Source organism: Strigops habroptila, chromosome 3 (assembly GCF_004027225.2).
Source record: "Strigops habroptila isolate Jane chromosome 3, bStrHab1.2.pri, whole genome shotgun sequence".
Lineage (NCBI taxonomy): Eukaryota > Metazoa > Chordata > Aves > Psittaciformes > Psittacidae > Strigops > Strigops habroptila.
Genome location: NC_044279.2, coordinates 50,965,702 through 50,992,859, shown reverse-complemented (window position 1 = coordinate 50,992,859; position 27,158 = coordinate 50,965,702). Strand labels below are relative to the sequence as shown.

The 27,158-nt window shown below is 42.7% G+C and overlaps 1 protein-coding gene across 2 annotated transcripts in view; it reads right to left on the bottom strand.

The window, feature by feature from the left end:
• Positions 1 to 14,938, bottom strand: part of UTP20 (UTP20 small subunit processome component) — a 64,401-nt gene extending 49,463 nt beyond the window's left edge. Inside the window, exons 1-14 of one of the 2 annotated variants that reach the window (XM_030478430.1) lie at positions 14,799 to 14,938; positions 13,809 to 13,889; positions 12,935 to 13,001; positions 12,606 to 12,738; positions 11,925 to 12,113; positions 10,378 to 10,459; positions 9,160 to 9,297; positions 8,604 to 8,759; positions 7,906 to 8,052; positions 7,275 to 7,409; positions 5,778 to 5,855; positions 4,851 to 5,029; positions 2,758 to 2,913; positions 2,191 to 2,279 (exon numbers count right to left, since the gene is read on the bottom strand). In XM_030478430.1, the coding sequence (XP_030334290.1) occupies positions 2,191 to 2,279; positions 2,758 to 2,913; positions 4,851 to 5,029; positions 5,778 to 5,855; positions 7,275 to 7,409; positions 7,906 to 8,052; positions 8,604 to 8,759; positions 9,160 to 9,297; positions 10,378 to 10,459; positions 11,925 to 12,113; positions 12,606 to 12,738; positions 12,935 to 13,001; positions 13,809 to 13,889; positions 14,799 to 14,843 (1,675 nt within the window). In that variant the 5' untranslated portion in view covers positions 14,844 to 14,938. Of the gene's footprint in view, positions 1 to 2,190; positions 2,280 to 2,757; positions 2,914 to 4,850; positions 5,030 to 5,777; positions 5,856 to 7,274; positions 7,410 to 7,905; positions 8,053 to 8,603; positions 8,760 to 9,159; positions 9,298 to 10,377; positions 10,460 to 11,924; positions 12,114 to 12,605; positions 12,739 to 12,934; positions 13,002 to 13,808; positions 13,890 to 14,798 lie in introns of those variants that run through there. The other variant, XM_030478431.1, reaches the window with a different exon arrangement.
• Between the last annotated feature and the right edge of the window lie 12,220 nt (positions 14,939 to 27,158).

Sequence of the window (27,158 nt, the reverse complement as noted above, 5' to 3'; positions counted from 1 at the left end):
GCCGCACGCAAAGAGTTGTGGTAAATGGCTCGATGTCCAGTTGGAAACCTGTAACAAGTGGTGTCCCTCAGGGATCAGTGTTGGGACCGGTCCTGTTCAACATATTTGTCGGTGACATGGACAGTGGGATTGAGTGCACCCTCAGCAAGTGTGGTTCGGTTGATAGGCTGGAGGGAAGGGATGCCATCCAGAGGGACCTTGACACGCTTGTGAGGTGGGCCGATGACAACCTTATGAAGTTTAACCAAGCCAAGTGTAAGGTCCTACACCTGGGTTGGGGCAATCTCAGGCACTGCTACAGGTTGGGTGGAGAAGAGATTCAGAGCAGCCCTGCAGAGGAGGACTTGGGGGTGTTGGTTGACAAGAACCTTAACATGAGCCGGCAGTGTGCGCTTGCAGCCCAGAAAGTCAACCGTATCCTGGGCTGCATCAAAAGAGGCATGACCAGCAGGTCGAAGGAGGTGATCCTGCCCCTCTACTCTGCTCTCATGAGACCTCACTTGGGAGTATTGTGTACAGTTCGGGTGTCCTCAACATAAAAAGGACATGGAGCTGTTGGAGCGAGTCCAGAGGAGGGCCACGAGGATGATAAGAGGGCTGGAGCACCTCCCGTATGAAGACAGGCTGAGAGAGTTGGGGCTGTTCAGCCTGGAGAAGAGAAGGCTGCGTGGAGACCTCATAGCAGCCTTCCAGTATCTGAAGGGGGTCTACAAGGATGGTGGGGAGGGACTCTTCCTTAGGGACTGTGGTGGTAGGACAAGGGGTAATGGGTTCAAACTTAAACAGGGGAAGTTTAGATTAGATGTAAGGAAGAAGTTCTTTACAGTGAGGGTGGTGCAGCACTGGAATGGGTTGCCCAGGGAGGTTGTGGATGCTCCATCCCTGGCGGTGTTCAAGGCCAGGTTGGACAGAGCCTTGGACCACATGGTTTAGTGCAAGGTGTCCCTGCCCATGGCAGGGGGGTTGGAACTAAATGATCTTAAGGTCCTTTCCAACCCTAACTATTCTATGATTCTATAACTGTAGAAAAACACTCGGTTCTGGGCGTTGCATTTTGCCTCAGAGGCCAGGCAAGTCAAACAGGGAGCACAGGGCTGGCGTGTGCCTTGCACGGGCAGTGTGGGAGGAGACTGGAGTCCTAGTAGAACGTGAAGGAACTGCAGAGATCATGGAGCTGGAAAGAATGGCAGAGGATGAAGAAAGTGTCCAGAGGATGAAGAAAGTGTGGGAGGAAGGTGAGGAAAATCAAGCAAAGAAGTGTAGGATGGGACAACAGGATGCAGGATTGTAGGAATGAGGTTGCATTTGTTTTCTCTTATGGGCAAAGGAAGAAACAACAGTGTGCCTCTTGCATGCACAGAGAGCTGGTGCAGAGCTGAGATGAGATCCAAGAAAAGAAAGCTTGGGTATTCCTTTTTTAGAATAAGTACATTGCCACTAAAATAATCATGACAGCACACAAACCCTGCAAACAGATTAGAAGAAAGGGCTAAATCAAAAGGGACCATGCTTGACAAAGACGAGAAGGAAAAGCAACAGAGTCAGTTGGCAGATATGTTTAGGAATGTTAATAAAGGCATTATAAAGGGAAAAGACCAGACTCTGGAAAAGCCCTTTCAAACTAAGGAACAATGAACAGTGAAACAGGGGTTTTCCAATACAGTAGCAACTGTGCTGTACAATGCAAGCACGGTTAAAACTTTTTTCTTCCCAGCCAGAGAGGGAAGACAACCAGTGACCACCAATGCCTGGAGGAAAGATGCAGCATTTTAGAACTGGTGCTGTCACTGAGGTCAGAGATGGTAATGTCCCAAACTTTGCACTATAGGTATGGAATAGTCTAGTTGGAGTTTGTCAGTCAATAGTCTCTCCTTCACTTGACTGCTTCTGGTTTAGATTGCTCTCCACCCTCTTTTTTTCTCACTTTCTTCTTTTCCTTCCCAACTATCTGTGTTCCACTTCGCAAAACATCTGCTGTCCCATTATTACCATCAAAAGCAAATGCAGAATCCTTTCCTGGAGGGAATTTCCTCCCAAGCTGTGCTGTTCTGGTTTCACTTGAGCTTGTCAATAAATTTGGACATGATACTACCACTATTCATTTTCATGCTTTATGTCATCAGAAGAACTGCTTTACATATTTTTATATATCAACAAAAAGCAAATAAAGAGGAAATAACCGTAACTGACCTTTGCAGAGGCTTCCTTTGTCAATGGCTGTGAAGAGAGAGTCTATGAAATTTGTCACACGGCACAGAGTGTTTGCTTTGTCCATTGGTCTGTCCAAAATAAATGGGAAGACATTTACCTCTATGTGACACTGACAGCTACACACATAGGAAAGCTTTCTTTTGACATCTATCTTGTATTAAGTTACAGATAGCTCACTCCAAGCCTGAAACAACCAGCAAACTATTTTTGCTATTTCCAATTCACAATTTAACTTGTAGCATTCATTGCACCTTCTAGAGATCAGTGCTTAAAACACAGAAACTGAAACATGTCATGAACATTTCTATGTACTAAAGTACTAAATTTAGGGAGTAGGCAATCAAGAAATGGATATCATATTCCTGACTTTACTACTGACTCATGGCATTTACACACAGCATTTTGTTGCCTTCTAACCCCAGTTTCCCCAAACTAAGGTCAGTAATGATTGTCCTTCCCTTAGTACAATGATTTCTGACAGACAGCAATTTCAACTACACAGTATTACATAAATACATAACAATAGTACCTTAGAATACCCCTTACCTAATATGTGGCAGTACAACCAAGGCAACCCAAGGCTGTGAAAGGTCAGTGATGTCTTCTTTCTCTGGTAAATGGATTAAAGACAGTACATGATCCAACACCAATTCTTCTGCCTTTCCTCCTTGTCTTTTACTTGTTTGTTGCCTTGTATTAGAGCTAAAAATAAAAGCAAACTTTTTAGTAACCACTTCTTCCCATGATATTCAAAGTTATGTTTGCTACTTCTAGCAAAAAGCACTTGGACAACCTAAGGGATTTTAATTTTTAATGTCCTCCACAGCACAAAACATTAAGTAGTCATGCTGAGAAGCACCAAACATGGCCCACAGGAAATGTCAGGACTTTATTTCAAGTTCAAATAATATTTCTAGAAGGAAAGACACTAGTTGTCAATTGGACACCCTCCCAACCAGGACATATAGCCTTTAGAAGCACCTAAGAGTCATCTCTGAGATTATCGTTAATAAACCATGATCACACTGACATAGGCTAATGAATGACAGAAAACAATCAGTGAGGTAAAAGTCTGATGACTTAAAAGGAGTCACAAGCTGAGCTCAAATCAACAAGCCCATCTGCAGGCAGAGAGGGTTAACACCATACTGAGACATATGAAGAAGAGTACTTCACACCTCATGGATAGCAATCTTGCCACCCAGTGTGCTTGCAAGACTGCAGTTAGAAGGCTGCATAGGATCCACCCTTCAAGAAAAACAGAAGCTAACAAAAAGGAGATGACATCAAGAACCATCAGAGGTTTCAGAAACAAAATTTATGAGTGAAACCTCAAGGAATTAGGGTTGTGGTCTGGAGAAAGAAGATTTCAGATGCTCCTGATGATCAAAGCCTGTTATTTGTAAAAGTTGCATACAAAGAGAAGAAATATTCTGATTTTTGTGTTCCCAGCAGATAAACACCAATGGATTTAAACTGCAGTAAAGGAAGTTTAGTTCATACACTTAGGACTGGGAAAAAAATCCAAACACCTGTGTAATCATAAAGGCAGTAAAGTGTTGGCACAGACTGCCAGGGACAGCTTTGGAACCTCCAGATTTGGAGTACTTAATAACAATTTGCTCAGACATCTTTCAGGACTGGTTCAGGACTTGCTAATTCCATCCTAGGCAGGAGATGAGGTATGCAACTCTTGAGGTGTCTCGTAGCCCTAATTTCTGCCACTGACACCGCAGGAGCACAAAGAAGTCCCAGGTAGGACCAAGGTCCTCTCAGCTAAGTACTCCATACCACCGGAAATCCACACAAATCAACAGACAAAGAAAACAAGGGAAGAAAACCAAATGCAATTATTCTGATTCAACCTTCTGTCCTCACTCTATTAAATAAAGCTAAGAAAACCTACAGAGTCATTGCTTTTAGGAAAGATAAAACCTTACATAAAAGGCAATACAAATCACCACTCTGCAGGCAACCGTTTTGAATTATCTGAGCTAGAATGATTAAAACAATCATTACCAGTAGATTAGCAACAGTCATTCTGTGCTTGACAATGGTTACTGCAAATCTTTCCATAGAGCCTCCAGGGGGAAAGCAACCACTTCATTGCAATAAAAATAGCTTTGCAACTAGCAGTCAAGCCGTGCCAGCACAATGCCATATCTGGTTTAATTACATGCCCTTTGGTACCCAGCTGTGCTCTATGTTAAGATTATACTACTACTGCCAAGAAAGCTCCTGGACAAGACATATGCATACAGGGAAGAAAGATGGGCTACAGGCAACAGGTTAGTAATGATAAGAACCTGGACTGCAGCACTCACTACAAAGATTAACTGCCCAAGGATGCAGCATGCATGTTGGTGTAACAAATCCCCATCACACACCTACTGCAACACTTGCTAGTCTTTTTATATCAGTGATAACCTCTTCAGAGTAGTATCTCTTCTCGAATAATCTCAAAAAAAAAAAAAAAAAAGGGATCCTACTGTATCACTTGGTTTGCAAATCTACCAGCAATACTGACATTTACACCACTTGGGCTAAACTGTGGAACAACTTATACATAGGTCTGCATTGCCTTCAGGCCTGCAGCCATGCAGACACATCTAGCGTTTAATAAACTGGAGAAGTCTCACCTGACAGATGATTCAGTGAAAACGAGAGGATACTTCTCAAATGGCATTGAACCAATGGTAGGAGGCTCTGCTTTCACCAGAATGAGTTTAGCCAGAATTGCCATTGCCTCATCCTTTGCAAGGGCATCTGTGCCAGAGAAGCAATGCTCAATATACTCCAGAAAGTATGGAAGAAAATGCTGAATGGACAAAACCAAAACAAACAAACAAACAAACCAAAACAAAAAAAAACCAACCAACCAAACAAACAAACAAAAAAACAAAACAAAAAACCAAACAAAAACAGTCAAGGATTGGTAAGTTTCTTCAATCATGATCAAATCCAAACCCACATGACACCAGCAGCAGAGAAATCCAAACACTGACAAATGAGCACTTGCAAAGCGCCAGATGTGTCAGTCCTGGTGCCCCAAGACACCGGCCAGCACACAGACATCCTTGTCCTCTCACTCCAGCAGGTACAGTGATTTGATGTAAAAACTCAGTCTGCCCCAAATCTAGTCTCATCAGGACATTCCCAATCCCTGACTTTACTTTCACCTCCCGCTCTGTTTCATTAATTTGATTTCTCCTAGGTCACCAGTTCCAGGCCTGACCTACAGCCATCCCTTTTCTTCATTTCCACTTAGCTTCTCCCGGACTCCTTCTCTTCATCCCACCCATAACAAGGCCACCCCTTTAATTCCCAACAGACAAGCTTCTCTTTGTGAGTACAGATACTTGTCACCTTCTCCAACCCTGAGCACCACTACTAAACTTCAACACAATGGCATAAGTAATCTCTTTTATTCTTATCAGGGTATGCCAGAAGTTCAAATAAACATCGTGTCAATACACAAAAATGCTTCAGCTTACAAGGCAGGTAAATATGCTATGGATTTCCCTTTGACAATGAAAATAAACTAATGCACAAAAGCCTCCACGTACCCTCTCAAATTGCTCCATTGTAAACATTGCTTCGGAGAAGTCCAAAAGAAAGCGCCATTCAAATCCACTTGCAAATACCTGCAAGATGCAAACGAAAGGTTGACAAGAACACATTAGCACAAGACATTTCATAGTAAACTCTCCATTACCCATGGGACATTTCTTCCGGTTTATGAATCAACCATGCTTTGAATTCTGAGACATCCAGCCTGGCTCTCTGTTCACAGCTAACAGGGTTTGTCAGTTCAGGCACACACAGCAGTACTATTTCCAGTGATGGTTCAGGTACAGACAAGCACAGTCATTTTTAACAAACCCTGCTGGATCCAAGCTGCCTCTGTGCAAAGTCAGTTTATGTATCTCTTTAGTGTGATGTGGAAAATGTAAGCTGAAAGTTCTAAGACTTTAGACACACCAACTGTTATAAAAAAGCTTAGGTCCAAAAGATCTTTCAATTCAGCATTTTTTCTGTGCAGTAGGTTGCAGAAAGTCTACCACCTCATGGTCAGAGCCAACCTCTGTGCTTCTGAAAGACCCAAGACAGGAACAGCCCTTTGAGATACCCAGGATCAGTGCTCCTCAATGCTAAGACGTGCAACATAGAAATATACACCCAGATCTTCCTTCCCCGGACCCTTCATAAGACAAGGACAGCTTTAAGCCTCCTCTGGTTTAACAGAAGCCCACACAAAAACCCTCAAATATTTGAAGGACCATGTTTCCTGAGCAAAACTGGACTCGTACCACAGGCAGAACCAATCTTACTTCAACACAAGCCAACACTGAAGACCAGGTGAAATTTGATCTTTTTTAAACAATTGCAACAGCCTTGTTTTCACATTGATAATCACATGACATCTTTTCTTTCAAATATTGTTTACATAAACAGTACAACTATGGACCAAAATTATAATGTAACAGGAAAACTGAAGAATCAGACTCCATAGTAGCATCTCCTATTAATCCTTGCAAGGCTGCATTTGACAGGCACATATACAGGTAATCCTGTCAATGCTTCAGGAGCAATGGTACTACTGAAATGTGCCTACCTCTGTACTTTCTAAATCAAACCACTTACCTGAACCTTGTTCACAAAACTAACCCAAGCTCACTAAATGCTTGGCAACTTCATGCAAAAACGTACCTTTTTCAGTAAGTCCAACTCAGTGACCTACTAAGGCAGAACATGTCCCTTCTCTGTTCTCCCTCCATTCTCTACAGAGGCTGTAGGTGTTTGAATCAGAACCTAGTTTTCATTGCAAAGATGTCTGCCACAGTGGCACTGCTGCACTGACAGTGTTTGTGTAAGACTGTCAAGGAGTCCCCAAGACCTCAGCAGACATTAGGTAAGACATTAGGCAGCTTCTCCCTGATCTGTGCAAAATGGTTAAAGAGAACCTTACAGTATATTTCCCAGCCTGAAGTAGAATGTCCTGAATGTCTGCTCTATGGAACTTAAACTCTGGGATTTCTGCTGTAAGCAGCAGTCCTTGTTACCTTCTCAATAGCTTCCTTGGCCAAAGAGTCAGGCAAGAAAACATTCTCGGCCAGCAAGAATGAAGAAATGGTCCTCAGCAGGGTCTTGCAGCAAGATGATGAGAGATCTGGTGTTTGTAACATTTTTATTAAAATCTGAAATGAAAGAGATAGAACTGAAATTCATCTGTGAAGACAGTGACTGTCTGGTCTGAATGACCTGGACAGTCCCTGGAGCAGGAGGACAGTTTTCTAAAGAACTATTTCACAGAAATGAAACCTAATAGTCCTGTTGAAGTTTGAAGGCACTAAACTTACATTTGAACCCAATGGGGTCAAACATATGTGTATCTGTTAGAACTGTTCTAATGACTGATAGGGGGATCTAGGTCTCCTCCAAAGAAGCAGGAAGTGGTCTCTGGAAGCAGCAGCCTTGCTCATTTAAAAGACTGCATCAGAATTATAGTACAGAGGTAAATTCTCAGTGGATTGGAGAGGTAGCAATACTCAGAACAACTGTCTCTGTTCGCTCAACTCAAATACTAAGCAAAATGATGCATCAGAAATGTGCACAAGTGCTTCAGCTGACCAGACCTTTTCGTACCAATTGATGCTTCTCCGGCACATCAGCCAAAGGGATGGTCTGACTTACCTGACAGACATCTTCAGGCAGTGAGATTTTGGATCCGTTTGCATGTTCCACTAGGATCAGATAAGCTTGCAGAATCCTCTGCATCTGCTCTGAAACTATACAGCAATTGGCCTTAGTTATTTTCCTCTGCAAGTCTAAGAGTGACCCCTGTTTAAATAAAAAGGAAAGCAAAATGTTTCAGAGAAATTATCAGACCCTGTTTCACTTATTGTTATTTGAAAGGCATTCTGAAGAATCAACATTTCATCTGCCCAAACTACTGCTGACTCTCGTTCATGTTCAACAACTTAAATCTTGCAGAAACACTATGTGATTCCCATTATGTAAAAACACACATCTCAGATTCCTTGGACAGAAACACAAATATCTCATTAGACAAAGGTCTCCTGAAAGGCCAACAGATGACACACGAATTAGGAAAAAGTACTTGGCCCATGGCATGGAAGCACCCAGCTTTCACTGGAATTATCAGAACTTAAGTACTTTTTAAAGCATCATTATGCTGATATGGATGCTGTGAGATTACTCATATCACTACCTTATACATAAATGGAACTGTTCTGGATCGCTCCCATTAGTGTCCCTTTCTGTCCAGAGGATCTAAACAAATATTTTTCTTGATAAGTGCACAGGATTTTTTCAATCTGATGAATTAAAAAAAAAAAAAAAGAAAATAATAACAAAAAAAATCAATGTACCTCCAGGCACTTGAAGACAATGTCAAAATGCTCCTTATGGATGTGCACTACAGCTGATCTGATCATCTGCTCAAAGGCTTCTCCTACAGCAACCCAAGGGAGTTCAAGCTCTTCTTCAGTAATAGGCCCCAGCTTTGACAGAATTAATTTCATAGCCTGCACAGGAAAAGAGCATATCACATCCTTATACTTAAAAAATAAATCTAGCAATCCTAAAATTAATTAGTGCATATACTGCTAAAGTATTCCAGTGATTTTGATTCTTTGTAGAACGATTACAGGAAAAAAAAAAAAAGCTATGACTTAAAATCTGAAGTATCAGCAAGCAGTTCTATTTTAATATAAAAGAATACTGCACAGGAATTTCTAAAAATAACCTTTCTACCTCAAAGAATATTCTTAGAAGGCAGCTTTCAGATCCTGTTAAGCAATGAAGAGCATGCGTATCACCAAGGATCCACTGAGGTGAACAAGACAACACTCAGTGGTTTCACTGATCGCTGCCTAAGGCTCCATTACAGCAACATTTAAATCAGCAATCTTTTCTTGTCTTTACCATCTCTGCACAGGAGTGGAACATGTTTCGAACACCCTTGCACATCTCAAAAAGTAGTTGTCCTACACCTTCCACCTTCTCCGGGTGCTCCCCCAGGTCACCAAACATTAAATTGAAGATCGCATTTTTATCAGACACCTACAAAACATAAGGAGAAAAAACCAGTTATCTTCTATTCAAAGCTGCCAGATAGATAGAAGCAATTAAATGGCTCCACAGCACCACTTTAATCTCTGAGTCCTGCCTTCCCATAACAGTTCAAACTCATTGTTTCTGCAACCACACAAGGAAATTGAAAGGAGAAAAATGATCAGCTATTCAGTTACTACAGCACCTCTGGCCCCAAGATGTACACAGGTCTACTTAGGTCACTGCAGCTGAAATACGTGGGTTTGACTATTCGTATGATTTTAAACGTGAGCATAAATGCACCATTAAACTGATCCGAACTGAAACACAAAGGTTGCTGCACTGGTGTGGAAAGAGACATGTATCAGCTGATCAGAGAATCCAGTAATCCAAAACTGTAACCACACTTGGAAATACTGCGAGGACTTCTGGCCCAAGATTTTAAAGCCCTCCATTTCTGAGGATTTGATTTGAAGTTCAGCAATTTCTGAAAACAACCAAACACATGTGCTTTATTAAGGTCTCTCAACTTAGACAAAAATGAGGATACCCAAATTTGCTAGCCAGTCTCAGAAATCCTGGCTTTTGTATATTTTGACTAAATAAAAATAAACAACTACTACTCCCTTTCCTTACTCCATGAAAAGCTGCTGTCTAGTCTTGATTGATCTCCCTGGGAACCTTATATACTTTGATTTTCAGGAGCGCAAAAAGGTTGTCATGAGTATTTCATTTCTACAAAGGCCTTAAAACATTCAGAAAATGTCAGTGAGTAAATATGCATTTATAAACTAAAGCCTCCCTTCTGCAAGATTACCCTACCATTTCTAGTCATTTTAGATAAACCAACCACAGACATGTGGTTTAACTGCTCTTAAAACAGAGCACACCAAGACATCTATTTACCACTGCTGATAGAAACTGCATGACACTCTCCGTAAAATACTCACTAAAAATCACAACTCAGGACATGCTGGATGCCACTTCAGGCCTTGTTAACCCTTCTTTGGTGAAAACCCAGTATTATGCATTGAATCCAAGAGCAACCACAGACTGGAGATAGCTTCAAAGTACAAACACCTCGCTTACCTTTCTCATTAGAAAGACAAAACTTTCAGCAGCAAAGTTTCTGATGTGAAGTTTGTGATGAGCCAGCAGGGTGCTGTACAGGCTACAAAGACACAAAATAATCCACTGTCTTAAAGGCAATGCAAAAATTGCCACCAATTGGGTTTGAAATGTTTTCAGTTTACATTGCCACTTTTAACAAACTAAGAATCTGTCCTCCTAGTGAGGTCAAATACCTTCCCCGACCCAATTCCTTCCCACTTTCCCTGGATAAAGAACAGAGTTTTGTAAAGAAGGTCAAATGACAATACCAGGCAAATTAAGCCACACTCAGAAATACCACTAAAGTCTCTGGATCCACACAGATTCAAATGCAGCATTGAGATTTTCAATATATATATACTCATCAGCAGTAAGTAAACCAAAACTGATTTGATAAGCCATAGGCTCGCCTGTGCATTTAGAAGTTTCTGCAGATACAATTTACAGGGGTGATAAATATTTGCATGTTGCTGGTAAGTATCAGTAACAGTTGCATGTGGCTCACCACACATTCAGTGCAGAGCAAGTGGTGCCTCAGATTTACAACCAAGCAGAAGCTTTTTCAATATGCTTGACAGCTTTCGCTGGGCTGGGGAGGAAATCTGTAACTCCTTTTTTGCTCCATCTGCTCCCAATCAAAACCGGGAGGAAGCAACACGGACAAACTGGCTATGACAAAACCAAGAGCACTGCTACCACAGCAATGTAAGATTGAACAAGCAGTCATACTGGGGCAGGCCACAGGTCCATCCAGCCCTGTAATCAGTCTAAAACAGCCAGAAACAGATGCCTGGAAAATGTTTAAAAACAAGACAAGCACATGCAAAATCAGCCTTCGACCACCTACAGCTCAGGGACTCCTCAAGCCAGCAGTGCCTCCTATGCATCTGGTAACTCCCTCCAACTGGGTCAGGTTCTCTACAATGACCTTCCACATGCACAGCATCCTGTGGCAAGGAGTTTCAAAGCATACAAAACTGCCTATCTCATCTGTTCTCACTAAACAGACAGGAAGAAGTGAAAAACATAAACGGGAAAATACTGGGAAAGGAATGATTAAAGACTCAGAGGAATTCATTCAATGTCATAAGTCCAGGTGTCTGCAACTGGAAAAGACAGAAATGATGTAACTATGACAGAGGTACTTGACAGATACTTAGGAGACCTGTGTTGAATTTACACTTGATCACAGATATCCAAGAGGACTCTGACAATCCAGTGTCTTTCTGAGCTTTGTTCACCCAGCTGAGGTGGATGCTGCTTCTCCTATTCCCACAGGAGAAAAGGAGACCAAAAGCCCAAATGTGCAGCCCAACCCGTATCCCTCCTCCAGTACAGTGGCCCATAAAACTCAGTAGGATCTCAAACAGAGCTGTGTATGATAAAAAGGCTCAGAGTCTCTCAGAAAGATGGGAAAGCATGCTAACAAGTATACTGAAGCCTTAAGCTCTGTATTCATGTGGCATTTACATTTCTAAAGCACCTAATAACTGCTGATCAACACGGTCATTAAACACAACTTTTACCTGTATATGTTGTGTATGTCCTTCACCATCAATCTCCACAAGTATTTGTAGAGATAGGAAAGAGAAGTGAAAGCCCATTCCAGCAGGTCTGTGTCCTGTGTATCCAGTAACTTGGTGATGGCCAGGAAAAAGTCATGAAAGTGAGGATAGAAGTCAGCCTGAAGATCTCGAGCCAGCTGCACCACTAGACTGTTTTTCAGAAAATACACAAATGTTAGTGCATTGCAAAAACAATCCAACAAAAACCTAGTCAAACGTTACATAATCCAGCACATTCTCTTTGGAAAGAAAGACAGCATCAAATTTACTTCTCGCTTTTATTTAAGTATCACCTATAAGGCAGCTGTGGATGGCAAAAATCTTAAGATTTTTAAAAAAACAAGCAGGTAACAGTAAACAAGAAGATAGAAATTATTAACATCAAACAAAAACATTATTATTCCAACACTCAGTAAGCACTCAGGCTAATTTGCTTGCCTTGTCATAGTTTTTTGGAGCTGGGTTTTTCTTTAAGACTTTTTGAAGACATAAAGCTCTGTCAGGAAAATATGACCATTTAGGGCATCTCATTGCTATAGTTTCTTCAGGTATAGTAAAAACAGAGACCACTCACAACAGGAGTCATGCTTACTTTTAATACCATCAAGACTTCTGACTACATTTTGTTTACCATATACTTACTCTAATAGGGGTTGATAAGCAAGACTGCCTTCAACTTGCAAATGTGTCTTCAAGCTTTGCACAATGGCACTCTGGTAATAGACCAGCTGATTGAAGGACTGGCATTTGTTGGCCACTTCACTGTAGAATTGCACTGTTCAAAGCACAAAAGAAAAACCCTGAAAATGAGGCCAGTTGGATGTAGGATGTCAAAGAATAATAGCTGTCCAGTGCTTGATTAAAAAAAACAATCAACAGAAAATCTCTCACTGGGCTCTGGATGCAGACGAAATGCATTTTAAATTTTAACATTTTAAGGAAAGCAGGAGACCTGAATAAAAATGACATACCAAAATGCTGAGTGAGGTTCAGTTCCCTCCATTTCCGCAGTCCTTCAAAAAAGTATGTTTCGACCTCCTGTCAAAACAAAGATAAAATAACAGCTATCAAGCCTAATGAATGTAGCCTATAAAGATGAAAGGTTCGAATGAAGAAAACTATTAAATGCCTCAAATATTTTAAGAGTATTTCAAGAAATCTTGATGACTTCATTTCAAAAGGTGCTATGGAATTTCCCTGAAAATAAGACTTCTCTTTCTATGTCCAAAACACATTTGAAAATATTTTCTGGTGACAGGACTTGTTTATGTAACTGCTTTTTAGACCTCTGTTGACTGGCCTTGATAATATAAGATGTTGAGCCACAGCCCAGCCAGCATTCTTTGGGATTTCTTTTGGCATCTTCACACCTACGGAGTGGGAAGTTCAGAAGAACAATCCAGCAGGCCAGGAGATAATAACTTGCAAAGCACTAGAATCACAATGATGATCTATAAGACACATGTAAATGACCCTTCTTTATGATCTATAAAGACACATGCTCATGCTTTATACATACGCTGTGAGTATTGCAACTGCTCAGCACCTGTAAATCTTTGCAGGTCCAGACCTAGGACTGCTGACTGCCACAGCAGCATCTTCAGAAACACCCACAGGCCCAGCCCCATGGAAGCCATCAGGATGGCCAAACAGTCCCTATTACAATACTACTAAGTAGGTAAAAGAGTAAAGGGGAACAAAGCACTAAATAAGGCCCCAGGAAAGGCAACTCTTGAAGGAGCTTCTTTCCAAATTCCTCCTGAATAAATGTCTTAAGGGAATCTTTCATGGAGTGTAGCTACTTGTGATATGATTTTAGAAAATGATCACAACTATTGTTCTCACCTCAGCATAGCTTCCAGTTTTGTCAATCCGATGAATAATATCGATATTAACATTGCTTAAACGCTCCGAAAAGGTAAGAAACTGTAAAACAAAAGGACATATTTGTTTCTTGCTCAGTTCTGAGAATAGTCTCTGCACACTCTCTAAAAACAGAAACCCTGCTTTTAAAGACAGGCTGTCAGATAGCACCCATCAATCTGTAAATAGTCCTACCCAACTTTTAAGGCAAAAAAAATGCTTAAAATGCCCATGAACAGCCCTCTCTCCCCTTGCTCTGCACAACCAAGACTCGCAGCCCACAAGTCTTCACAACACAGAGAAAAAGATGCAAAAAATTACAAGGACATGTAGTGACTGGACAGGGGATAGTGGCTTTAAACTGAAAGAGGGTAAATTTAGATTAACTATAAGGAAGAACCTCTTTACTATGAAGGTGGTGAGACACTGGCACAGGGTGCCCAGAGCTGTGGCTGCCCCATCCCTGGCCGTGTTCAAGGCCAGGTTGGACGGGGCTTGGAGCAACCTGGTTTAGTGGAAGGTGTCCCTGCCCGTGGCAGGGGGGTTGGAACTAGATGAGCTTTAAGGTCCCTTCCAACCCAAACAATTCCATGATTCTATGAAATCCACGGGGTGTCAACAAACTGCCCAGCTCTTGTTTCCTGAAACAGCGCCTAGGGTAATATCCGCACTGGATATTACTTTTTTATTAAATCATGTCATTTTCTACGTTAAGGTTGTGGCGTGCCTGGCGCCCCCGAGCCGGGAAAGGGGAGAAGCCGCGCTCCGGCGCCGGTGTCTCGGCCAGGGTCCCCCCGCAGCGCTGCAGGCAACCGACGCGGCTCCACCACACCACCCGCCCTCTCGCCTCCTCCCCCAGCACCTCTTCAGGAGCCGGGCACTATTCCTGAACTAACACCGAGGATGAAGCCCCCATGACCCTTCCCGCGGCTACCAGCCGCGGAAACCCGGCGGGACCGGACGGGCGCTCACCCGGTGCGTGTTCCCCGACTTGTGGGCTGAGGACTTGCTCTTCATGGCGGCGGCGGTGCCGGTGGGGCAGCCCCGGGCCCCGCAACCCCACACCGACAACCACACGTGCGACCCTACTCGCTGGGGGCCGCCATACCGGCCGCGGGCTGCCGGGAGCAGGAGGCGGGCCCGCCGGCGGAAGGGGCGGGCGACGGCTGCCGGGATCGGCCCGGAGTGTAAGTGCTGAGCGGGGCCGAAGTTAGGATCCGGAAAGGATGGCGTCGATACCTGCTCCCATCTCACTGCGGCGTTTTCTTGAGGAGTCTGGGCAGAGCAGCCCATGTCCGGCCTCGTCTGTGCGGTCTGGGGTAGGGCGCAGGGCTGCGGCACCTCCGCGGAAGCGGAGGAGGCACGGCCTGAAACGGCCACTGCACACCTATTGCAGCCCCGATTTTAGTGCAGGCTTTAGTCCAGACCTCAAAAAAGCTCATCCCTGACAAAGAACATGCAGACTGAACCACAGCATCATAGAAGGGTTTGGGTTGGAAGGGACCTTAAAGATCCTCATCTAGTTCTTACTTCCCTGCCACAGGCAAGGACACCTTCCACGAGACCAGGTTGCTCCAAGCCCCGTCCAGCCTGGCCTTGAACACTGCCAGGGATGGGGCAGCCACAGCTTCTCTGGGCAACCTGTGCCAGCGCCTCAGCACCCTCACAGTGAAGAATTTTTTCTTAATACCTCATGTAAATCTATCCTCTTTCAATTTAAAGCCTTGTCCTCTCACTACACGCCCTTGTAAGAAGTCATTCTCCAGATTTCTCATACGCCCCGTTTAGGTATTGGAAGGCTGCTGTAAGGTCTCCCCAGAACCTTCTCATTTCCAGGCTGAAAAAAACAAACTCTCTCAGCTTGTCTTCATAGGAGAGGTGCTCCGGCCCTTGGATCATCTTCGTGGGCCTCCTCTGGACTTGCTCCAACAAGTCCATGTCCTTCTTATGTTGGGGGCCCCAGAGCTGAATGCAGCACTGCAGGTGTCATTGGCAGACTTGCTATGCACTCAATCCCACTGTCCATGTTGCCGACAAAGATGTTGAACAGCACCAGTCCCAACACTGACCCCTGCGGAATGCCACTTGTCACTGGTCTCCACTTGGACATTGAGCTGTTGGCCACAACATTTTGAGTGCAACCATCCAGCCAGTTCCTTATCCACTGAATGGTCCATTCTGTCAAATCCATGTCTCTCCAGTTTAGAGACAAGGATGTTGTGTGGGACAGTGTCAAATGCTTTGCACAAGTCCAGGTAGATGAGATTAGTTGCTCGTCCCTTATCCACCAATGCTGTAACCCCATCGTAGAATGCTGCCACATTTTTCAGGCACAGTGTGCCCTTAGTGAAGCCATGTTGGCTGTCAACAATCACCTCATCATTTTCCATGTGCTTTAGCATAGTTTTCAGGAGGATCTGCTCCATGATCTTGCTGGGCATTGAGGTGAGACTGACCAGCCTGTAGTTCCCCAGGTCTTCCTTTTTTCAGCCTTTTAAAAATGGGGGTTATATTTCCCCTTTTCCAGTCAGTGTGAACTTGGCTGGACTGCTATGATTTTTCAAATATGATTGATAGTGGGTTAGCCACTTCATCCGCTGGTTCTCTCAGGACCCACGGATACATCTCATCAGGTCCCATGGACTTGTGCATTGTCAGGTTCCCTAGATGGTCTTGAACCTGATCTTCTCCTACAGTGGGCGGTTCTTCATCCTTCCAGTCCCTGACTTTGCCTTCTGTGACTTGGGTGGTGTGGCTGGAGCACTTGCCAGTGAAGATCGAGACAAAGAAGTAGTTGAGTACCTCAGGCTTCTCAATATCCCGGGTAAGCAGGTCTTACCTGGGATTTCCTTTGAGAGAGGGCCCACATTTTCCCTAGTTTTCCTTTTATCACAGATGTACCCATAGAATTTTTCCTTGTTGCCCTTGACATCCCTGGCCAGATTTAATTTGCACAAGAGCAAATGATTATAGACTGATCACCATTCACTGCTGTGCTTACAGTAGTACCAGGGCGGGTGGGAGCTTCTGCCTTTGTGGCTGCAGTTGTGGGAAGTGAAGGGTGTGGGGGGGGAGATGGGAGGTGAAATAAAAGCTGGATGAAGCTTTGGTTTGGGCAGGTGCAGTATGAGCAGCTCAGAACAACATGACCATTTTGGGTTGCAGCTTACAAGGCTTGGGAGTTTGTCCTGCACTAGCCTGCCTGTCCTGCCTGTTACAAGCAGCTCAAGGCCACTCTCAGAAACCAGGCGTGCAGGTTATTCAGACACAAAGTTGCATTTAAGTGTGGCTGAAGTTCACTATTAAGAGCACGTAGGGAACCACAACTTTGAACAGACCCAACAGGTTAAACGCTGCCAGGTGCATCCAGAAAAGTTGCCCATGGGCAAGCAATAAGCCATTAACATGATAGCATCTGGACAGGCAGGGGGACGTGCTCACTGCAGCAGCTGTGAAGTCTGAGAACTACAGAGACAGCTGTTAGCTTTAAAGCTTGCTGTTCTGCTGCTGGAATAGAAAGGACTTCTGGCACTTGGCATTAAGTGGGAAAAGCATGCACTCTTGTTCAAAAAGGTTGGCTTAAGTGTTTTCAAGCTCTGTGAGAAAGTGCGGCTAACTGCATGTGGAAGGGTCTAGATCCACAAAAGAGCTTAGGCACCAATTGCAACTGTTTAAGAGCACAAACACCTCTCCATACATGATTAGTAAATGCACCTAGTTCGTTTCCTACATATTGTGAACTTGCAAAAAAACAGTCCACAACATCTTTTTTTCATTACAAATAGCATCTTGATGAGTTGTGGAACTTCCTGGGATGCATGTGCTCCAAAATAATCCAAGGGAATGAGCGAAATCTAACATTCATGGAAAACAACAGGGAGAAGAGCTCAGGTGCGCTCTGCCTGTTGTAGAAGAGGAGTCACCAGCAAAAATAAAATACATTGGAGGACGTTTTTAAAAGGTTACAAATGCTTCTTTATGTTTATAAACTGACAACTTCTCCAAAGAGTGCTAGACCTGCAGCTGTTGATGTTCATAAGAGCTTCTGCCCACAAGAAATACTGGTGGACTGCATTTCAGCTAGCACTGAATACAGCCCTTGGAGATACATCTGAGTGAGCCTCAGAGTAGTAGCGCAGGTATCAAAACCGGTATGGCCAAGACAGTAGGTCTGGCATTTCAGCTGGGAAGGATCATTGACCCAGAAGGTACTTCCCCACTTCTGTATGAGTTACAGATATGTCAACAAAATCTTTTGTACATACACTCCTCTCTGACTGCAATGCTTCCAGCCTCAGGCCTTATTCTTTTACTGTTCCAGGAAGAGATGCAGCTCTCCCATCTCTGGGCAGGCCCCAGCTCCAACACCCTGTGATAATCTGGTGGGCCCAGCTGCCAGCAGGTCTCCTTCAGAAATCCATGCTGACAGCAAGCAGATGGCCTTCTGAAGAATGATGGCTTATTGGTAGTAATACCAGTAGAGGCACGTAGAGGTAGTGGTAAAACAGCACATGCACGTCTATCAAAGGAGTCACCTATGCAGATCTGACTTCTTCAAACACTTGCTGCAGACTACAACCGCCATCCCTGCCAGTAACTCATCAGCACTTCTGGGGCAGGGCTAAGATTCCAATGTCTTCTCCATTTCTGGCCTTTCTAGTCCTGCTGTTCAAAATTATTTGCAGGACTCAGCAAAAGCCGGAGCCACTCTATGTAGAAGCGAAGCAGTCTTGTCCTCTGCTACTGTGGCTCACCTTGAGTCAATGTTCCACTTTCCTTTTGTTTTCTTTGGTTTGGTTTTGGTTTATGTCTTAAATGAGCACTGTCAATTTAGCCTAATAGTAGTAAATTGGAGTAAAATACCTCAATATTTAACCCAGGATGGTCTCACAGGGCAGAATTCATCTTGTATAACCTGCAGCATTTACAATGCACATGTCTGCCTCTTAGCAATCACTTTAGGCTCCGTTTATATTCAGTGCAGATCTAGGCACATTCTTGTACTCGAGACATCTGTGTTGTTAGAATGAAATGAATCATGATTTAGAATTGGTAGTCTCAGAGAGTCTACATGACCCCATTATACGTGCATATCTGCAACTGATCCTGTGAATGCCCCCCATGACATGGCTCAGTAACAACCTAAATACACAGTATTCAAATTATTGTAGAGTTGCCCTACTTCCATCATAATTTTATGTGTACTCATCACAAGCATAACATTCCTGAAGCCTGTGCAAGACTCTGTTTCTAACTAAAGGACATGCTATCTGGTACAAGCCAATGAGTAGCCAGGACAGAATATTGTAGATTGCATAGGTGCACAGGTGTAAGATTTCTACTATATTCATATGAGCATGGTGGAGATGTGCCAGGAAAGGAGTTTGCATAGAGAATTTCATTGGGAGAAGATCTTGCTTTTGAAAATAGGTTAATAGAAACAGATTATTTTAAAAATAGATTAATAGGCAAATAGATTAACAGGAACACCCATTAATTTAGCCAAACACCTTCCAAGTTTGGGTGCCCAAAGGTAGGTTCCTCAATCAGTATTAAAGACACTAAATAAATAAGTGGAGTCTTGAAGTGGTGAAAGTTACCTGCCTTGGTTGTGAACCCAGAAGTCCTTCTCTTTGCCTGTCTTGAGTCACCCCACAGAACAACTTGGGGTGCACGTGACTGGAACTCCACTGCATCATAGGAGCTCTCCAAAATCCTCATAGAGGGGGAAGCTGGCATGAGTTTGAAGGCAGCTCGTACAAATGCATGACGTCTTTGGTGTACTCTCAACCAAAGCAAACAGGTTTCTTTTTTTTTTTTTCTATTTCTATTTCTCTGGAAAGTAGGAAGTTTGAACACAATGACATATTTTCACTGCCAGTGAGATCCTCCTCAGCTTCTAGCTGGCATTTTGCCTTGCCTTGCGGGTAACCCCACCCCCACAAGTTTATGTAGGATGTTGTCAAGAGCACTTGCATTTTCAAAATCAAAGCAGACAAGACACTGGAATCCTGTTCTGCAAACTGGTGGGACTGTTTGGCCACATTTTTTTTCTAATATGCCTGAAGCACAGTGATTCTGCACATAATGCAGCTCCAGGTCAATGCTAGCTGAGTCCTGGAGAGAATTTCATCTACCCTTAGCTTTGCAGATCAGAGAGGGTTATGGAGAAGGAGCTGGAATATAGATCCCAGATATTAGCAGCTATTTGGCTGGGGGAGTGAGCAATCATGCCTGAAATATCCTGACCTTATGGACTTCCCTTACAGAAAGGGACTCTGACAGCCCCTTGAGACATCTAGGCTTGTGGCTTCTCTATTGCACGTCAGGGTCCTGCTGCAAAACTGGAAGAGGTGGGCTGTACTAGCTCTATTTCTAGACAGCATTTGTACAGATGGCCATTCGACAGGAGGCTTTTGCAGTAGTCGTCACTGCTGCTGCTGTTCTTCATCCCACTGCTCTGCCACAGCGGCAGAAGCAGAACTGGCATCAGCATTGCTGAAAGCAAGCAACAGGGGCAGCAGGAGGAGGACTCACAGAGGAAGCAGGGGAAAGGAAAATATACAGGAAGGATAGAGTCTTGTCCCCCAAAAGGGTTGTGAATTCTCTCCTGCGTTTCACTCTCACCATTAGAACAAGGGGCATCTGGGTTTGACAGAGACCATCTGGATTCCAGGCTGTCTGTCAGCTGCCTGGGACTAGTAAATGTCTGATTATAGTCTAACTCAGATTTCTGACAACTGTCCCAAAACCTGACTATTTGGCATGTCTAGGAAGGAAGCATAAAGCCTTTAGCAGTTAATCTGAAGGTATGCCTCCAAATCTCTGCTTCCACCTCACCCCAAATCCCTCTTGTTTGTTTGGAAGCTGGAAATGACAGTGTAAGATGGTGATCTGGGGCTGAGGGATCACAACTGTTTTAAGGTAAAGTTAAATCTTCAAGAAAAGGGAAGATGGAAAATTGTAAAAATCTCTTAGAAACAAGTGCACACAAGAGAATGCTTCCCTCAAAATCATTGCCATCTCCCATATACAATTTTCTTTCTTTTGTCCTCTTGCTGTCTTTATTGGTCCCTTTATCTGTAAAAAGCCACTGAAGAATAATAATCAATAAATCAGAAATCCAAGACACCAATTTCTCACAATGATTTTGAGAAGCTAATTGTAAGTAAAAAACACAAAATCATAGGAAAATGGGGTCAAGGATATTTCTTTTCTCAAATAGTTTCTGCCTTCAAACTTGCCAAGTCAGTTATGCATGACATCCAGGGGCAAATAAGGCCAGGCTCAGCATTTTGTTACTGAAAGGAATGGATGTTGCTGCTACTGAACAGAAGGTAACATACAAAGCGATTGATACTATTCTCCATGTCTCTGCATCCGTCTCATTCATACAAGATACATCCAAAATGTAAGTACCTAGATTTGAGGTTTTGGTGACTTCTTTTTCTTGGTAGTTTGTTTTTGGTTTTTTTTTTCTTGTGGTGGTTTTTTTGTTTGTTTGGTTGGTTGGTTTTTTTGGTGTTTTTTTGTTTGTTTTGGGTTTTTGGTTGGTTGTTGTTGTTGTTTTGGTTTGTTTGTTGGGGTTGGGTTTTTTTTTCCTTATTTGAAGGTTGAGACGTCCTAATATTCATGCAATTCTAACTTTGCTCTCAGGTTCCAGCAGAAACAGTACCTCGGTTAACCATACCTGGACCTATAGATCCAAGAGGCATAGCGTACGAAAGCTGAAACTCTCAAGGCCTAAAAACCTCAGCACTGCAGAGCCCTTTAGGGAAAAAAAGGCAAACAACCAAACCACATTTAAACTGATACATATGCTTAAACTGAGACTTTTATGAAGCAGTCTAATTTTGGTGTGTACTGCTTGATGACATATTTGTGGGTAGCTTAGAAAAATGGAAGAACTTATACAGCATCAAGAGAAAAAGCAGCCCTTCTTTCTGTTTCCACTGTATTATCAACTGTTGGTACTGGCTGCTAAATCGTAGATATCCATGAGAAAGTTCCAGAATTGCTCTATAAAAACTGCCCCAAACAATCATGACTAGATTCTTTGGCTGGTTTCCAAAACTCCGTGTTACCTGAAGAAGGATTTGCCACCAAAATCAATTCCACTTTTATACAATGTCCCTAGTCATACAGCAGTAAGAATTTTAGGGACACCTCAGGTATGTGTTCTTAACTCCTTAACTCCCAGGTTGCTGCAAGTCAATGACTCCCTGTCTGTGATAAAAAACTTACAAGGAGATACAATTGCACTTTGCTTGGAAAAGAATTATCTGTGAAGGAAGAGATGAAAAATTTTATCGATGCTCTGAGTAGAGATGCTGATAACGCTAAGGAAAGAAACAAGGCTGCCCTTTTTTTCCACAAAACTGAAATAAGCTTTCGGACCTCGCTGCTGCTTCTAATACTGACTTGTGGGCCTAAGTTATGATCAGAACAAATAAAACAAGTGATAGAAGAAATAATAAATCCCTGTGCAAAAGATATCCAGGTTGAAACTGAGAAAATGGAAATAAGCATCAACATCCAAGTGAGTTAAAAAAAAAAGACACTGAAGCAGGGAAAGTCGTCGTTGCCTGTACTGGGCAGGCACTTGCCACAAGGGTGCAGTTCACCTCTTTGGCTACAGCCACCTGCTGCACAGAGGGCTGTATCTGACCTGGTGTTCATAGCCAGTGGAAGAAGATGGGTACTTAAAGAGTGCCGCATAGATGAGTTAACAGGTGCTCCACCAGTGTCTGTTTCAAACTGAGATGAAATGAGCCCCCTTAAAATGGTGATCAGCTAATGCTACTATGCAGATACAGGGTGTCTACTGTGTCAAGAGATGGTTTCCCTTAAAACCAGCTGCTACCAAAGTATTTCTCCTCTACTGACATTTCTACCTCCATGTTTCCTTGTACATAACAGCATTCACTGATTTTGCAAATTGCTAGGACTGTCACATGGCATTTCCATTATAGGTATTAATCTGACTGTGCAGAAGCTGTGGGGGCTTTATGATGCTGGATCTGCACTGTTCTTCTTTCACCTTCAGAAATGCATGTTAAAGTTATTATTTCTTCCCCTTTGCCTTAGCCCACCAGCCACATTTTCATCAAAACCCCCTCAATAGCCTATTTGAATGCCTACTAAAGCTGGATACCAATACTATGATAATAAACACATTTACTGTAAGATTCCCCTTGTGCCTGGATTAGTAAAGTCCCCCCTCCACAGAGTTTGGTCATGAAAATCCACATAATGCATGCTCACTATCCCTCACCCACCTCAGATCACCCACCACGCCCCTGCATCCTGCAACAGCTATAAGACTGTAGTCCAAGAGGCCACAAAAACTGTAGTGTGTCCCAGCAGCACACTGGGGGAGACCAAGGGTGCTGGCAGTGTTTCCACTCTCTGAAAAAACAGGGATTTGCTATTTCAAATGTCTAGATAATGTTGGATATAGGTGTAATGAGTTCCATGCTATAGAAGAAAACAGAAGAAACAAACCAAAGCAAAGTCAGCAGCTGCAGACAGTTAGACATGAGGAAAAACCTCCTTTGCCATGTACATCGGTGATGAATGTCACTTTGAGGGTGTCTGACAAGCAAACCAGTTAGACGTATAGAGCTGGTGCAAATATGCATAACTGCCTTGAAACGTTTCCAAGCAATGTATGCGTCTGTGTGATCTCCAGCGTGGGCAGCCTTGACAGAGTGCAGAAGAGAGTTTGAAGAGGATCAGAAAGGGGTTTAAAAGAAAGGCAAGGCAGTCAGTTCATAGAGACACTTGAAAAATGGAAGAATTAACTGAATACCAAACAGCAATTTGTGGGGAAATGTCTTTTGGGACTGGAAGTCCTGAAAAGAAGGGATTCTGGCAGAAAAAATGTGAGAGGGAGAAGAATGAGAGAATTTCTTAATATAAGGAGATGGAGGGATGAAAGGAGTGAGGGAGCACAAGAGATTTAGCAGTAGGAATTACAAAGAAGGATGGGAGGCAGATAACAAGGAAAATGTCAAAACTCGTGATAGACACTCCGCAGTATGAATGGAAGAATAAATCAAAATAATCAAAGAGAAGAGCTAGTTAGGGCACTGAGGCAGTGGCAGGGAATATTTTTCAGAGCATTTTTAAGTGCCAAAGTTAGCAGGCACATTTCCAGAGGCTTCCTCTGGAGAAAATGGAGAGACAGGCTCCTCCAGGGAGCATATCAAAGCATCAAAGTTTCTTTCTGAAGAGCCCGTCTCTCTCCTTCGGTAGAGAGGAAATGTAGGGAGCCAAGCTGCATAACTAAAGTACTTACACTGTACACCTAAAACAAACACATCTCAAAGTAACACCAACTAGAACATGTGAACAGAGATAGTTTGGACAGCAGGTAGTGGAAAAAGGGAAAACAACAGAGATAAAAGAAGGAAATTCAGAAAAAGTCTACTAGGAAAAAACCCACAAATTTTTGTAGATTGTTCTGGTGAACACTTGACAGCACTTTCTCATACATTAACTGAAAGTAAGCAAACTAGTTGAATTGTAATTCTCTTGATGCAAAATTGAACACCTTAAATAAACAAAAGATCCCAAAGCCCTGAGAATAAAGTTCAAGCATGTAACTTATTTATCCATTTGAGTTAAAGAAGTAAAATCTGTACCACAATTTTATTCCCATAATAATTGTTCTCTTAAGCAAATAGTTATGCATGCCACATCTCACTGCATGGACAGTCCATAAATACATTTTGAAATCTGCTCTTTTAAGTGAATAGAATTATCCAGCAAATTCATTGTAATCTCCAAAGCATTCAGATTTAAATGCTCAGTATTCTAGGCTAACGTAAGTACTTCCTTCAATCCTGAGGCACTGACTATTGATTTAAAAAGGTGTGTTGGTATTAGGAGTTACACAATCTGAAGTTTCCTACTCAAGACGATTAAGCACTCATGTTTAAATTATTTTGCTTGCAAATTGCATTCGTTCAGATTTCTGTGGAATGCAAAGCCAGAAAAAAACAACCAACCAAGGAGGTTTACTTCGAAACGTCAATATAAACATGATTTGTTTCTAGGACTTTTGTACATCTCTCTGGCTCTTTCCCCCCATATTGATATCTTTCTTTGTAAGTAACTCCTCTCTTTGTGTCCCAAACAAGCTAAGCATGAGAGGACAAGCACTTCAGGCAAACAAGATGCTACCCTGAAAGACTTCCCATGATTAAGGTCTGAAGCAAAGACCTTTTGCAAACCTATGCGCCTTAAAATTTAGGATTTGGATAGGATGAGGATTGGAAATGCTACAGACAAAGAATTAAGGAACTATGCTTCTTGAAGTACTTAACTTGTTAAGTTTATGGTGAGGTTTTAAGGCATGGCACTTGCAAATTGCATCACATTCTTGCTATTGCCCACAAACAACACACAGTTTGAGCAAGAGGGGTTTCTGAATATGTGATTCTATGGTTTGGACACTGCAAATCCAACTAGCTGGAAAGAAGTTTCTAAAAGTATGCTAGGAAATGTACTCCAGTGATATTCTTGAAAATAAAGAGGTGACAATTGCAGGACATCTCTGTACAAGAACATCCCAGTCCTCAAAATATGGGTGCCATGTAACTGTTTCTAAAGAACTCATCCGAATTTCACAAGGAATATTGATAATGATACTGCTCTTCTGAATATCCTTGTAGGGTCATTCTGTCATGTCCAAACACTATTAACAGAAAAGGAGCTGACAAAACCAAAAATTAAACAGACAGCTAAGAACATCACTAAATAACACTGTGAAGATTTCTCTAAGGTAGCATTAAGCCAGGGGAAGCAGTCAGTGAGGATGACAGTCAGGTAGCTGGCTATACTAAGCCCAGCAATTCAAAACAGCAGTGTGTGGACAAGCACAGCATGCAGGAGAGATTAGTGTGAAGTCAAACACTAACTGATCTTCGAAAATATAAAACACCATGAGCAATGAACTTCCATTACACCAAAATCCAAGCAGGCTTTTCAAGGTGATAAGTGCTGCTGTGCAGGAAGCAGTTGCAGTTTTACTAATTTTGCTGGAATCAAAATCTTCCAGATGTAAAAAAAGTGCATTTTTACTTGAAGCACTGCACTGGGAGAAAAATCATATGGTCTAATGAAGAGTCCATCATTAATTTTGATCTATCATTCTTAATAATAATGACCAAGAAGAAATTGAACAGGTAACTCCATGTACAGAAGAGTAAATGGAACCTGGAATCCCATAGCTCTGTCTTCTGTGTATTTAAGAAGATGAGAAGCTTTGCCTGCAGATGAGTGTTTTTCAGGTCTTTCTCTCTTATGATTTCAGTGTTACGGAGGTTCAGCTCCTGCTGCAGTCTTCCTTTTAACAAGAACGTTTATGGATTCCCTATTTCTTTCCCATCTACTTTCATGAAGCTAGTAGCATCTTAATATCTCTGAGGCCTCTACCCCTCTGTAAATTTGGTTACAGTGTTCAATTGTTGTTGGATAGATGGCAAACGTCTTCCACATACATGCATGTATGTATACACACAGAGTGAGATCTCACACCCTTGATTTCCTAAGCAAATCATCCAAACAAAAAAAGAGTTTTTCAAAATGACAAATCATAACTGTTCCCAGAAAAGGCCAAATTGACTACAAAAAGGCTAAACATTAGTTTTTGCAGGTTTTGGTTTGAAATGTTTTTTTGTTTATTTGTTTAATTTTACCAATGGCCAGCCATTCTCCCATAAGGTTTCCAAACTGATTCCTATGTAAGCAGAACAGAGCTCAGACTTCTGAGCCCAGTCCTGGCACTACACAGGAGTGCCATTGAGCATGAACTGCTCTTCATCTGCAAACTCAGCTCAGCTGGTGTAGGTACAGTTGCACACCACACAGTCTGAAACTGCACACTCAAGCAAGGAACCACTGGAAGTCCCGGGCTGCCAGGGCAAGTTGCAAAGGGACTTGCATCAATGCTGAACAGCATTCACTGGGCCTCCAGTGCTCTCCTACCTCTTCCTCCAACTTCCAGTTGCTTTGCCCATGCCCACATTTGTCTACAAGCAGGAGAACCCCTCAAAGTGTATTTCCACAGCTTAGTTCAGAGAGGTGGGCAGCATCTCTCCAAGAGCAGGGCTTGATGTATTTGTCTCATCTATAGAAAGAAAATGATCCCACCAATCTCCTAGAGCTGTGGCCCATCCACATGAAAAGGAGCAGGGAGGGACTGTCTTTCCAAGCAATACAGACACTTCCAGTAACATCTCACAGAATGAGGAATGAATGAAAATAGAAATGGGCCTAATACCAGCACAAGGAAGGAACTCTCTGGACCCCATAGGGCAGTCTTGG